This window comes from Saimiri boliviensis, chromosome 2 (assembly GCF_048565385.1).
Source record: "Saimiri boliviensis isolate mSaiBol1 chromosome 2, mSaiBol1.pri, whole genome shotgun sequence".
NCBI classification, from domain to species: Eukaryota; Metazoa; Chordata; class Mammalia; order Primates; family Cebidae; genus Saimiri; species Saimiri boliviensis.
The window spans coordinates 75948064-75962781 of record NC_133450.1 but is presented as its reverse complement, the minus strand read 5'-3'; the positions used below and the strand labels follow the sequence as shown (position 1 = coordinate 75962781).

General features: G+C 39.0%; 1 protein-coding gene across 2 annotated transcripts in view; it reads left to right on the top strand.

The window, feature by feature from the left end:
* Positions 1–13921, top strand: part of USP8 (ubiquitin specific peptidase 8) — an 86963-nt gene extending 73042 nt beyond the window's left edge. For both annotated transcript variants that reach the window (XM_003928858.4, XM_010339489.3), the window contains 8 exons: positions 2647–2727; positions 3415–3677; positions 6844–7056; positions 8230–8440; positions 9834–10070; positions 11070–11212; positions 12750–12882; positions 13047–13921. In XM_003928858.4, coding sequence (XP_003928907.1) covers positions 2647–2727; positions 3415–3677; positions 6844–7056; positions 8230–8440; positions 9834–10070; positions 11070–11212; positions 12750–12882; positions 13047–13232 — 1467 coding nt within the window. In that variant the 3' untranslated portion in view covers positions 13233–13921. The remainder of the gene's footprint in view (positions 1–2646; positions 2728–3414; positions 3678–6843; positions 7057–8229; positions 8441–9833; positions 10071–11069; positions 11213–12749; positions 12883–13046) is intronic.
* Positions 13922–14718: the final 797 nt, after the last annotated feature.

Below are 14718 nucleotides of genomic sequence, written 5' to 3'. Positions count from 1 at the left end.
CTCCTGCCTCAGCCTCCTAAGTAGCTGGGATTACAGGCACGCGCTGCCATGCCCAGCTAAATTTTTGTATTTTTAGTAGAGACGGGGTTTCACCATATTGACCAGGATGGTCTCGATCTCTCGACCTCATGATCCACCCACCTCAGCCTCCCAAAGTGCTGGGATTACAGGCTTGAGCCACCGCGCCCGGCCTCTTCTGGCTGTCTTAAATGCCATGCTGTATAATCCACACTACACTCATTCTATGTAAAATGCCATAGACAAGTATTGATTAAATAACATTTTAAAGTAATTGTCGGATATTAAGAAGGCTCAGCCTTCTCAAGATTTACTCACCACTAAAGCATACAGTATTTGCTAAGCAACTACAGTCTCTCTAGCACTGTGTTAAATGCTTGAGGGTAGTGTTTTTAAAATCTATAAGGTCATCATCAGTGCAAGTACAAGCCCAGGTGTGGTGACACACGCCTGCAGACCCAGCTACTTGGGAGACTGAGGCAGGAGAATCATTTGTGCCAAGGGTTCAAGAACAGCCTCAGCAATATAGTGAAACCCCATCTCTAAAAATTTTTTAAATGATATTTGCAAACATTTTCTCCCAATATGTGGCTTATATTTTCATTTTTTTGATGGAGTTTCTTGAAGCACAAAAGTTTTTGTGGAAATCTATTGTCTTATTTTTCTCATGTGGATTATGCTTTTGGTATTGTGTCTAAGGAACATTTTTGTCTAACTCAGAGTCATAAAGTAATGAAGACTTTCTCTTATGTTTTCTTCTTAAGGTTTTAGCTTCAGTCCCTAGATACATGAGCCATCTCAAAGTAATTTTTATATATAGTATGATAAGGGTCTAAGTCTATCTTTTTGCATGTGGATAGTTGTGCCATTTGACTTCATTTTGACAGAATATTTTTCCAGCACACAGATTCTATTTATTACACGTTTATATTCAATAGGATTTGTCACCCAGGCAGCAGTACAGTGGTATGATCATAGCTCACTTGACCTCCTGGGCTCAAGCCTTGACCACTTGTACTCAAGTGATCCTCCCACATCAGCCTCTGGAGTAGCTAGGACCATAGGTGCATGCCACCAGGCCTACCTGGGTGTTTTTGTTTGTTTGGGGTTTTTTTGTTTTTCTTTTTTTAGTCTCGGTCTGTTGCCAAGGCTGGAGTATAGTGGCATGAACTCAGGTCACTGCAACCTCCACCTTCCAGGTTCAAGCAATTCTCCTGCCTTAGGCTCCCGAGTAGCTGTGATTACAGGCACACGCCACCATGCCCAGCTACTTTCTATATTTTTTTAAGTAGAGATGGGGTTTCCCCATGTTGGCCAGACTGGTCTCGAACTCCTAACCTCAGGTGATCCTCCCGCCTCATCCACTCAAAGTGCACAGATTACAGGCGTGAGCCACTATACCTGGCCAAGCTAGGTATAGTAAAAATAAAAAATTTTTAAAAATTTTTTGTAGAGTCAGGGTCTGTGTTGCCCAGGCTGATCTCTCAACTCCTGGGCTCAAGAGATCCTCCTGCCTTGTCCTCCTAAAGTGCTAGATTACAGGCATGAGCTGGCCTAGAATGTATATATTTTAAGACAAGAAGAATATAAAAATAGAAGTGGGTGGTTCATCGGTGTTTTTGTTTTCTGTTATTAATAATTTTTTAAAGGAAATGGAAGTAGCATATTCAATTATATTGAGTTTGATGCCTCAATATGCTGGTTTGTTTTTACTTACATAACATTTCATCAGTATTTTATGGAATGAATAAATACAGAAGAAGAAATGTTGGGAGAGCAAGATGGCTTAAGTTAGATTTACAGTAGGCCATGATAATGAAATTTTGTAGCCTTTCTTATGAATATTCATTTGCTAGGATGCTATATCATCTGTTCTCTACTCACACCTCTTGGCATACAGAGAAAGGGCACACTGAGTCCTGAAGAATATAGGTTTATATTTTATGTAATCGTTTACTGTGGAAAATGAAAAAAAATTGACCAAAAATAAAATAGCTTGAGATGCAAAATTTTAGAAAAACCAATATTGTGGCCTTTCTTATTTGCTTGGATCCACTGTCTTCCTATGAACTACCACAGAAGCCATCTACCACCACCTTGCCACCTGCTGTCATTACAGGCTTAGAAATACTCCTTGAGGCCGGGCGCGGTGGCTCAAGCCTGTAATCCCAGCACTTTGGGAGGCCGAGGCGGGTGGATCACGAGGTCGAGAGATCAAGACCATCCTGGTCAACATGGTGAAACCCCGTCTCTACTAAAAATACAAAAAACTAGCTGGGCGTGGTGGTGCGTGCCTGTAATCCCAGCTACTCAGGAGGCTGAGGCAGGAGAATTGCCTGAACCCAGGAGGCGGAGGTTGCGGTGAGCCGAGATTGCGCCATTGCACTCCAGCCTGGGTAACAAGAGCGAAACTCCGTCTCAAAAAAAAAAGAAATACTCCTTGACACCATGGTATAGTAATATTTGTACTTTAAGAAAAAGATAATTGTTTTTCATCTCTGAATCTGTTTTTTAAAATATTAAGGGCAGCCAAGGCAAGGGTTTTTTTGGTTCTTTGGTACAGGTAGCTTAAATTTTTATATGACAAAATTTAATTGAAAAATTAGATTTTTTTTTTTTTAAAACTAGGCTCAACGAGAACCTCTGACAAGAGCAAGAAGTGAAGAAATGGGGAGGATCGTACCAGGACTGCCTTCAGGCTGGGCCAAGGTAAAAGTCAAAATTAGCAATAAAATAGTCACTGTGTTCCTAAAAAATATGTTTTTAACATGTTTATTTTATATATTCTGTAATGCAAAGTCAAATCCATTTCTCCATTACAGAGCACATAGGTTCTTCCCCTAATTATAACAGGGTGAGATTTCTCAATACCCAACCTGAGATGCTGGCTACAATATATGAGCATTCTGGCATCTGTCGTTTAGAAATGGCCAGGTGAGGTGGCTCACACCTGTAATCCCAGCACTTTGCGAGGCCGAGGTGGGCAGATCACCTGAGGTCAGGAGATCGAGACTGTCCTGGCCAACATGTGAAACCCCGTCTCTATTAAAAATACAAAAATTAGCTGGACATGGTGGTACACACTTGTAGTCCCAGCTACTCGGAAGGCTAAGGCAGGAGAATTGCTTTAACCCGGGAGGTGGAGGTTGTGGTGAGCCGAGATGGCACCATTGCACTCCAGCCTGGCGACAGAGCAAGACTTCCTCTCAAGAAAAAAAAAAAAAAGGGAGTGTTTTACTTTAAAACCTAAATTTCTTTTGAAGTTTATCACCATTTTATTCAAATTATTTTAATCCAAAAATAAATTTAGTAGAAAACTTTGGAGTTATTTCTTTGTTTATATAATGGTTATTTTTGTTTTTTGACCTGTATTTTTTTTTCTTTTTTTAATCTAAGTTTCTTGACCCAATCACTGGAACCTTTCGTTATTATCATTCACCCACCAACACTGTTCATATGTACCCACCGGAAATGGCTCCTTCATCTGCACCTCCTTCCACACCTCCCACTCATAAAGCCAAGCCACAGATTCCTGCTGAGCGGGATAGAGAACCTTCCAAACTGAAGCGCTCCTACTCCTCCCCAGATATAACCCAGGCTATTCAAGAGGAAGAGAAGAGGAAGCCAACGGTAACTCCGACAGTTAATCGGGAAAACAAGTATGTTTATCTTAACTCCTAGAACTAAAATAATGTGCTGTATTTAAACACTCCAACTCTAGCAGCATATTAGTGTCAGGGAGTCAGAAATTTCTGTGGATGTCTCCACCAGCCATTACTATTTACCACAGAGAAAGAATAGAGAAATTGTTGTTGGTTTTTCTCCCAAGTGCTCACTTAATATCATACCAGAGAGGATTATTTGAAGTGTTAATGTAAATATAATATCATTGTTGTGTTTTACAGCTGCATGCCAGAGTCCCCTCACGTTTTTCATAGACCTCCTATGGCCCCTGAATCTCCCTTTGAGGACCATAATTTACAGGGTTATTGAGCTTGTCTTGTTGCAGCACTCAAGTTCCAAACTTTTTTTTTCCTTAACCAATAATGTGAGCAAAGTTTTCCTCTGATATTAAAATAACAAGCACTTTAGTATATCAGTCTCTAATCCTTATTCTGTTCCTTTTTCCTTTATTGTATTTTTCGCTATTCTGTTCACAAAAATAGTGACCAATAGGTTCATTAAGTTTCCCAAAATAGGTTCTTATTTAACTGTAGTTCTGGCTTTATCTGTTTTGGAATCTTCTTAGCTTATGACTGACAGGGCTATAAGGAGATGGTTTTCTTTTTTTTTTCTTTTTTTCTTTTTTTTGAGACGGAGTTTCGCTCTTGTTACCCAGGCTGGAGTGCAATGGCGCGATCTCACCTCACCGCAACCTCCACCCCCTGGGTTCAAGCAATTCTCCTGCCTCAGCCTCCTGAGTAGCTGGGATTACAGGCACGCGCCACCACGCCCAGCTAATTTTTTGTATTTTTAGTAGAGACAGGGTTTCACCATGTTGACCAGGATGGTCTCGATCTCTTGACCTCGTGATCCACCCGCCTCGGCCTCCCAAAGTGCTGGGATGACAGGCGTGAGCCACCTCGCCCGGCTGAGGAGATGGTTTTCAAGTCTGTGTACTACTTTTAATCTTTACTTTTTTGGGAGGGGGGGAAATAGGTGGAAATATAAATAAGTGAGGTTTTTCCCCCATTTATTACGCATACTTTTGTATTTGCTAGGGAATTTTAATTGGGCTGTCTTAAAGCCTCCTTCATAACACATTCTAAGAAAGTAGTTGAAATTTTTTCCCCCTGAGAACTTAACCTGCAAGGTGAGGGAGGACTTATTCGAGGGAGCTTTTAAAAATTCTGTTAATCTTGTTACAGATTTTAGGGTTCATTATAATAACTAGTGAGATTTAATTTCTTCTCGAATCATCATTCTTAGTAAAGTGTGTTAATTTGACAGTGCTTGAAGGACTATCATGTTCACATATTTTTGTTATATACATAGAACAAAAAAAGCACATGAGTAAATGCAATTGAGCACGTGTAGAGAAAAGCTGATTGAAATATAGTTTAATTTGTTCTCAGTATTACTTTTAGGGGTGGAAGAAGGTTAAGGATTAATTAAGAAAAAAGACCTATCCCTTAAGATTTTCCTTATGCTACAGCAGTTCTAGTAGTTCCATATATAAATCAAATATACCACATTAAAAAGTCTAGAAGGCATTCTCTGCTCCAGCACTGTCCAGCAGATCTTCCCATGGTGACAGAAATGTTCTGTATCTGTGCTGTCCAGTATGGTTTGTGGCTACTTTTAAAAGTTTGTTCCTCCTTAGTGCAAATGAGGAACTTTTTTTTCTTTTTTTTGAGACAGAGTGTCACCCTGTCACCCAGGATAAAGTACAGTAGCATGATCTCAGCTCACTGTAACCTCTGCCTCCTGGGTTCACACAATTGTCCTGCCTCAGCCTCCTGAGTAGCTAGGACTACAGGTGCGTGCCATCATATCTGGCTACTTTTTTTGTATTTATTTCTAATAGAGACAGGGTTTCACCATGTTGGGGCAGGCTGTCTGAATCTAACAGAGACAGGGTTTCACCATGTTTGGGCAGGCTGTCTGAAACTCCTGACCTCAGGTGATCCGCCCATCTCAGCCTTCCAAAGTGGTGGGATTACAGAGATAAGCCACCATGCCCAGCCAGAACTGTACTTTTTGACTAGCCATCTGTGGATAGTCAACACACTCTAGAATGTAAGTAATAGTACACAAATAACCTCTGCCTCCCTTAGTATCTACTCCACAGTATGTTGTTTTGTTTTGTTTTTTTTTAATTCCTCGTTTGGCTTTCTGGGTTAGTTCAAACATTTTATGCCAGACTTCCAGGGATCATTTAAAGGAGTTTAAAAGAACCTTCTCTGCTAGAGCTCCTAGTTCATGAACAGCTGCATAATCTTATGGTGTAAGATTCATGACCCACATAAGAGGTTAAAGGTATGAGCAAGAGGCCGGGCGCGGTGGCTCAAGCCTGTAATCCCAGCACTTTGGGAGGCCGAGGCGGGTGGATCACGAGGTCAAGAGATCGAGACCATCCTGGTCAACATGGTGAAACCCCGTCTCTACTAAAAATACAAAAATTAGCTGGGCATGGTGGCGTGTGCCTGTAATCCCAGCTACTGAGGAGGCTGAGGCAGGAGAATTGCCTGAACCCAGGAGGCGGAGGTTGCGGTGAGCCGAGATCGCGCCATTGCACTCCAGCCTGGGCAACAAGAGCGAAACTCCGTCTCAAAAAAAAAACAAACAAACAAAAAAAAAAAGGTATAAGCAACATGCAGTGGCTCATGCCTGTAATCCCAGCACTTTGGGAGGCTGAGGTCAGGAGTTTGAGACCAGCCTGGCCAACATACTGAAACCCCATCTCTACTAAAAATTATAACAAAAATTAGCTAGGCATGCTGGTGGGCAGCTATAATCCCAGCTACTAGGGAGGCTGAAGCAGGAGAATCGCTAGAGCCCAGGAGGTAGAGGTTGAGTGAGCCAGGATCACATCATTGCACTCCAGACTGGGCAACAAGAGCGAAACTCCGTTTCAACAACAAAAAGAGGTTAAAGGTTAAAGGTATGTGTTTCATGGAAAAGTCTCAGACCTTAGTCGTATGACTAACGTTAACCTAAATATTAAATGTCCTGGAAGACCCAGCACCTTATGATTTAACACTTTAACTGTTTACAACATGCCTGTTGTACAGGTACTGCTGTTTGCTGCCATTTTTATAGTATAGAACCTTAATTTCAGATGCTCAGCATTTTAAGACATCTTGTATGCTTTTTCTTCCTCAGGCCAACATGCTACCCAAAAGCCGAGATCTCAAGGCTTTCTGCTTCTCAGATTCGGAACCTCAATCCTGTTTTTGGAGGTTCTGGACCAGCTCTCACTGGACTTCGTAATTTAGGAAATACTTGTTATATGAACTCAATATTGCAGTGCCTATGTAATGCCCCACATTTGGCTGATTATTTCAACCGAAACTGTTATCAGGATGATATTAACAGGTAAATAAATGTCATACTTTTTGTATTATAATGCTAAAGGATGATCTAACCGTATTTACCATCTTAGTCCATTAGTTTTCTGCTGCTATAACAAAATACCTGAGACTGGGTAATTTGTAAAGAACAGAACAGAAGTTTATTTTCTCATAGTTCTGGACTGGGAAGGCCATCATCTAGATGCCGGCATCTGGTAAGCTTTTTTGCTGCATCCTCACATGGTAGAAGGTCGAAGGGCAAAAGGAGAAACTCTTCCTGTCAAGCCCTTTAATAACAGCACCTAATCCTATTCACCAGGGAGGGCAGCCCCCTTGGCGCTGTCACCTCTTTAAATGCCCCATCTCTTAATCCTATCACATTGGCAACAGCTGAATTTTGGGATCTTTGAAGGGAGATTTAGTTAAGAATCTGATGGTAAACCTGTGAATAAGCATTTTGGTATAGGGCTACAGTATGTGAATAACTTCATGTTGACATCAAGAACCTATTTTACCTTTCAAACCTTAATACTTACCATTCAGCTCCAGAGAAGTGAAATTAGAAAGGGGAAAATATCTTTATTCTTAGGAATAATGAAGGCTGGGCACTGTGGCTCACACTGCTAATCCTAACACTTAGGGAGGCTGAGGAGGGTGGATCACTTGGAGCCCAGGAGTTTGAGACTAGCCTGGGCAACAAGGCAAAACTCTGTCTCTACAAAAATTAGCTAGGTGTAGTGGCACATGCCTATAGTCCCTGCTACTTGGGAGGCTGGGGTGGGAGGATCACCTGAGCCCAGAAGGTCAAGGCTACAGTGAACTATGATTGTGCCACTGTACTCCACCAGCCTGGGTGAGACGCTATCTATCTCAAAAAAAGAGAGTAATCTAGAGAAAAGCCTTCTCTGATTAGTAAAGGACAGACAGGATGAAAGGAGTGCTGGAAGGCAGAACCTCACTGTCATTAACTGGAGCCTGTTGACGAGACCATACAGGGCTTGCCCCCAAAAGAAGGAAGCTGGAGGGATGTAAGCAAGTCAGATTCAGATGAGAATCTGGTGGTAAACCTGCAAGTAATTATGTAGTTTAATGTAGCGCTACAATTTGTGAATAATACTGTCTTGACATCAAGAATCCACTGTACCTTACTTAACTTTTAAACTTCCTTTATTGTCTTTTGTAACTTTTATTTGCACAGGTCAAATTTATTGGGGCATAAAGGTGAAGTGGCAGAAGAATTTGGTATAATCATGAAAGCCCTGTGGACAGGACAGTATAGATATATCAGTCCAAAAGACTTTAAAATCACCATTGGGAAGATCAATGACCAGTTTGCAGGATACAGTCAGCAAGATTCACAAGAACTGCTTCTGTTCCTAATGGATGGCCTCCATGAAGATCTAAATAAAGTAAGAAATTTGACTTTTCTAAGTTGCAGAGACTGTTTAGGGTTGCTCAGTAGCACTGTATATTTTTATAGCAATTTAAAATTCTAGTTGGTGACAGTTCACTACTTGTTTATTCAAATAATGACTGTATAAGAGAATTATAAAACATCTGGTAAGTGTAATATTTGAAGCTTATACAGTTGGTATTACTAATTAACAAGCAGTATTGCTGAGAAATTTGCAAATGTTAAAATAGTTTTTGGAGTTCGTGACCCACATATACATGAAAGTAAAATTATAAGCAAATGATCTTATAAAAGATTATAGACAGTTTGAGCATCTTAGTTATATAATTTCACATATATAATATATATGTTACTATTTTTCCCATTCCCTTGCTGAAAGTGGAACATACCCTATTCTTAGGCATTATTCTAAAATAAGAATTACTCAGCTGGTTGCAGTGGCTCATGCCTGTAATCCTAGCACTTTGAGAGGCCAAGGCTGGCAGATCACCTGAGGTCAGGAGTTCAAGACCAGCCTGCCCAGCATGGTGAAACCTCATCTCTACTAAAAACACAAAAATTGTCCAGATACAGTGGCACATGCCTGTAATCCTGACTACTCAGGAGGCTGAGGCAGGAAAATCGCTTGAACCTGGGCAAAAGTTGCAGTGAGCCGAGATTGTACCACTGCACAATCTGTTGCCTGGGCAACAAAGTGAGACTCTGTCCCCCAACTGTCAAAAAACAAAGAATTATTTCATGTAACCAAATGACTCATGTGACTAGTTATTATGGAGGCATGTATCTATATATAAATGACCATCCTCCATTTGTATACTACAGATTTTTTTTTTTTTTTTTTTTTTTTTTTAGCACTTTGGGTCACCATTCTTACCACTGAACATACACACACAATACACTTACAAATATGTATATATACATATCGTGAGGCTAGGGCAACAAAATTTTATCTGTCTAGTTGTAGCCTTAATTCCCAGCTATATGTAGGATATCTTTTTTCAAAACCAAACTTTTAAGCTTTTTTTCTGCTAGAGATGGGATTCTCACTGTGTGGCACAGGCTGGTCTCGAAGTCCTGGCCCCAAGCAATCCTCCTGACTTGTCCTCTCAGAAGGATGATAGGCATGAACCACCAGATCTGACCCTTTTCAGCTTTTTAAATAAAAATTTGGGAAATTTCAACAAGTCACATTCTTTGATAAAGTGGGTTTTTTCAGTATTTTTGGCTAGAATTATTTTTGCCACACTTAATGAGATCACAACTCTGTTGTGAAAACTACAAGTGTTTCTAAATCTGTATAGTGTTTGTATTTACTTTTATTCTTTCAATTTATATTTAAGTATTGTCTTTGAGATATTAATATAGAGCTTAAATGATCTTATTTCCAGGCTGATAATCGGAAGAGATATAAAGAAGAAAATAATGATCATCTCGATGACTTTAAAGCTGCAGAACATGCCTGGCAGAAACACAAGCAGCTCAATGAGTCTATAATTGTTGCACTTTTTCAGGGTCAATTCAAATCTACAGTACAGTGCCTCACCTGTCACAAAAAGTCTAGGACATTTGAGGCCTTCATGTATTTGTCTCTACCACTAGCATCCACAAGTAAATGTACATTACAGGTAAATTTAAGATAGAGAGAAAATGATTTATTGGATAAAAATGCTGTTTATATGGATATAGAGATGTATGTTTAATTTATTTCTGGTCTTTACTCTTATAAACATTTTATCAGTAAAACTCAATATAAATTCTGTTTTATAATTAGGCCTATGTAGATGAGAAATAATTAGAAATTTTTTAAAAGTACCATTATTAAATATTCTTTCAGAATTGTTAATATGTTTTTAAGAAGTTTTATAAGTCAATTTGGAAAGTTGTCTGTTGACTTCAACTCAGGCCTACTTTTCATAAGTATTTGCTTTGCATGGGGCTAGCAAGTAAATGTTCTATTTTCCATATATCAGCAATGTTTCTTATATGATAGCTTATTGATACCTTTAGTCTTTTTTTTTTTTTTTTTTTTTTTTTTTTGAGACGGAGTTTCACTCTTGTTACCCAGGCTGGAGTGCAATGGCGCGATCTCCGCTCACCGCAACCTCCGCCTCCTGGGTTCAGGCAATTCTCCTGCCTCAGCCTCCTGAGTAGCTGGGATTACAGGCACGCGCCACCATGCCCAGCTAATTTTTTCTATTTTTGGTAGAGACGGGGTTTCACCATGTTGACCAGGATGGTCTCGATCTCTTGACCTCGTGATCCACCCGCCTCGGCCTCCCAAAGTGCTGGGATTACAGGCTTGAGCCACCGCGCCCGGCCCAATACATTTAGTCTTAAAAACCTCCAGAATATCATTTCCTCCAACAGGTTTTCCCTGGCTGATCAGGTTAGGGGCTTTCCTGTGTCCTGTCAAAACACATGTAGATAGCACTCACCGCATACTGTGCTGTCTTTGTTGACCTGTCTACACTCCTCACTAGATCACAAGCTTTGGGAGGGCAGGAACTCTTCTGTGTAGTTTATTGTTGAATCACTGGTGCCTGCAGAGTGACTAAATAGGTGCTCTTTGACACTGATGAAGAAATAAATTAATGAGTATCTGCTGCTTGTTGTTTTTCTGCCAGGATTGCCTTAGATTATTTTCCAAAGAAGAAAAACTCACAGATAACAACAGATTTTACTGCAGTCATTGCAGAGCTCGACGGGATTCTCTAAAAAAGATAGAAATCTGGAAGTTACCACCTGTGCTTTTAGTGCATCTGAAACGGTAAAGGGAAAAGTTTTTCTTCCTATTCAGTGAAATTAAATGAAGGAATTCTAAGTCCTGTGTAATTTATACGTGTACTGCCTGCCATAGGTACTTAAAAGAACAATTATCTGGTTACAGTAGATGTTAGTTCATCTCAGTGTTTTCAATACCATAGGAAAATGACAGTACCACTAGTTCATGTCATTTCTTATGATTATTGTGTTTAAGACATAATTTTAAATAATTACAAAGCATCAAGTGAAAATGTATAAAAAGTTATACATATAATTCAAACACAAAATAGCACATGAAACATTCAAACAGCAGACTAAGCATAACAGATGTTATGTGTTAAATGAAATTTATAATTTTTAAAGTATAATTTTAAAGATAAAATATGTTAATGATACCATTTAGTGCAGAAATAATTTTGTCCAGATTTTCCAATTGATGGAAAAGATCTAGTCCTATAATAGAAGGAATAATGACAAGAGTTAGAAAACACAAATTTTCTTTTGCTGATTCTTTTGTCTTCATGTAATCTATCTGTGTAATGAGAACTCAGAGTTGATTTTTTTGAAAAGTTGCACTTTTTTATTGAGAACTGTAATTTTTGTGTCAGGATTTGTTAAAAATGTTTTATCTTGTATTAAGATAAAAACAAAAGCTTTCTAACAAAAGCTAGTATTTTTCATTGTCTTATTTGAGAATTGTGGAGGTATAAACATTCTATAAGTGATTACACATTTGTTAAAATTTTTAATGCTGAATTTTTTTTTTTTTTTTTTTGAGACGGAGTTTCACTCTTGTTACCCAGGCTGGAGTGCAACGGCGCGATCTCGGCTCACCGCAACCTCCGCCTCCTGGGCTCAGGCAATTCTCCTGCCTCAGCCTCCTGAGTAGCTGGGATTACAGGCACACGCCACCACGCCCAGCTAGTTTTTTGTATTTTTAGTAGAGACGGAGTTTCACCATGTTGACCAGGATGGTCTCGATCTCTTGACCTCGTGATCCACCCGCCTCGGCCTCCCAAAGTGCTGGGATTACAGGCTTGAGCCACCGCGCCCGGCTTGAATATTTTTAAAAATTCTGAAATACCATATTACACCAACCAGTGTATCATTGTTTTGATGTTTAAAGGAGCAGAATATGCCAGAATGGAATGAATGCCATTATTTTAGTCAATAGTCTCCCTACTGTCAATTTCTGGCTTTCATTCTTTGCTTTTGTGGTGATCAGCATTATAAACATGCGGGTCTTACCTTTGTAGAAGACTCATGTAGCAGTTGTAGCTGGACCACAGTGTAGTTCTACCTCTACAATTGTGGCTGTTTGACCTTAGGCACATCATTAAATATTGGTGTGCTTCAGTTTTCTCATTTGTAAAATGGAAATGAAGCCAAATATCTTTAATGGGTTTCCCTACTACTAAAATTCCAAGTCTTTATATTTGAAATGGATTTTATGGTCCTGGCTAACATTCTGGATGTTAATGAATGAGGATTCATCCTAGTATCTTCCTCTGTCACTATAATTGTAATGTTTTGTTCTGCAGTTTTTCCTATGATGGCAGGTGGAAACAAAAATTACAGACATCCGTGGACTTCCCATTAGAAAATCTTGACTTGTCACAGTATGTTATTGGTCCAAAGAACAACCTGAAGAAATATAATTTGTTTTCTGTTTCAGTAAGTATCTCTTTGAACTGAAGACTATTTGTTTTAAAGCAAGTTAAAATAAAAAGTTTCAAGTGGTTTCCTACCTCATGGGAGAATAAGAACAACATAAAGCTTTGAAACTATTGGCATGTAACAATTTAAATTGAATTGGTTTTCTATCCTGTTTGGCACAGAATCACTACGGCGGGCTGGATGGAGGCCACTACACAGCCTATTGTAAAAATGCAGCAAGACAACGGTGGTTTAAGTTTGATGATCACGAAGTTTCCGATATCTCTGTTTCTTCTGTGAAATCTTCAGCAGCTTATATCCTCTTTTATACTTCCTTGGGACCACGAGTAACTGATGTAGCCACATAAGGAGACATAGGTTATAAACTAGTTATCTTTTAAAAGGCTCAGCAACACAACTCTTGAAATGCTTATCAAGATAATGGTAGCTATAGCTGGCCATTTAGAGGAATTCTAGGACAGTGGGAGCTATGTTACAAGCACTATATAATTCCGGTCAGTGCTGACAAATAACATTTAACAAGTATTGCAGTACGCATCACTCACAGGTACCATTTATTTCAAAACAATTTTTTTAGTCTGCTCCAAAGTTAAAGTAATTAATTAGCTAAGCATTATTATTCTGCTAGTCTAAAAACCATTGTATCCTTGTTTTTCCTTTTCACTGTTATGGCCTTTTCACATTTCTAAATCCCATCTTGATATACTCTAGAATGATGTAAAGCAGATAGGAATGTATGTGTACATATTTATTGCATACTTGCACATCAAATCAATGTACATAGTTTAACATGTGGTCCTTTTGTGAAAACTAGAACTCAGAGGATTGCTTTTCTCTCGCTCTCTCTTTCAGCCTATTTTGAGTAACTGCATTGCTTTCTTAGGGAAATAACAGGGCAGAGCTATTTTTCTGTTGGCTTTGGGCTGTATTTGTGCACTAAATCTTTGTGCACTAAAAAAAAAATGGAATCTTCTTTAATTTTTTTAAAATGAGAATTTCATTTACAGCTACATTAAAATCTTAATGAGAAAAATAATTGACAATCCTGTTTTGTCTTTAATGCTGTATTATCAAATACAGTGTATCTATGTATGTAAAACCATAGATTTTATACACACACTTGTGCTATATAACACCCAGAGTCATCCTTTCAAGACTAGTATTCTCATATATTGGGAATATTCATTCTACATATTAAGGTAAAAAATGCTAGGCTTCAGGCATGGTTGCAAAGTGAACTGCATTATAAACCACATCTTCACAGAGTGATACATTAAACCGAGGGACTCAGTTGCTATATGTATAGTCAATAAAACACTCCATATAAAAATAAGATTCTAAAAGTACTTCAGAAAGAAATCACCATTAGCAAGCTCTCAGGGAGAAGATGAAAGGATGGGGTTCAAATTGTGAAGCTGGAAGCTTTTCATGTTTTACAATTAGTCTAAGAAACTTACCACTTACTTATTGGCTAAATTATTGCATCAGATATATCCAGATCACATTCTTAAACTCAGAGCCATTTGAACAAAAATTATTTTTGTTTAGCTCCATGAAGTATCTTTGTAAAGTAATTTGTTGACTATAAATGAGATATTTTCTGATAAAACACTGAATTTTGAAACCTGAACTATGTAATCTGCAGTGTTTTGAAGGCCTTTGTCCATTAGCGTTGCATTATCTTCACATTGCCTTTTTCAGTGAACCAGGACCCATCTTCTGGACGACAGACTTACCTTAAGATAAAAGGTTGTGCGGGGCGCGGTGGCTCAAGCCTGTAATCCCAGCACTTTGGGAGGCCAAGGCGGGTGGATCACGAGGTCAAGAGACTGA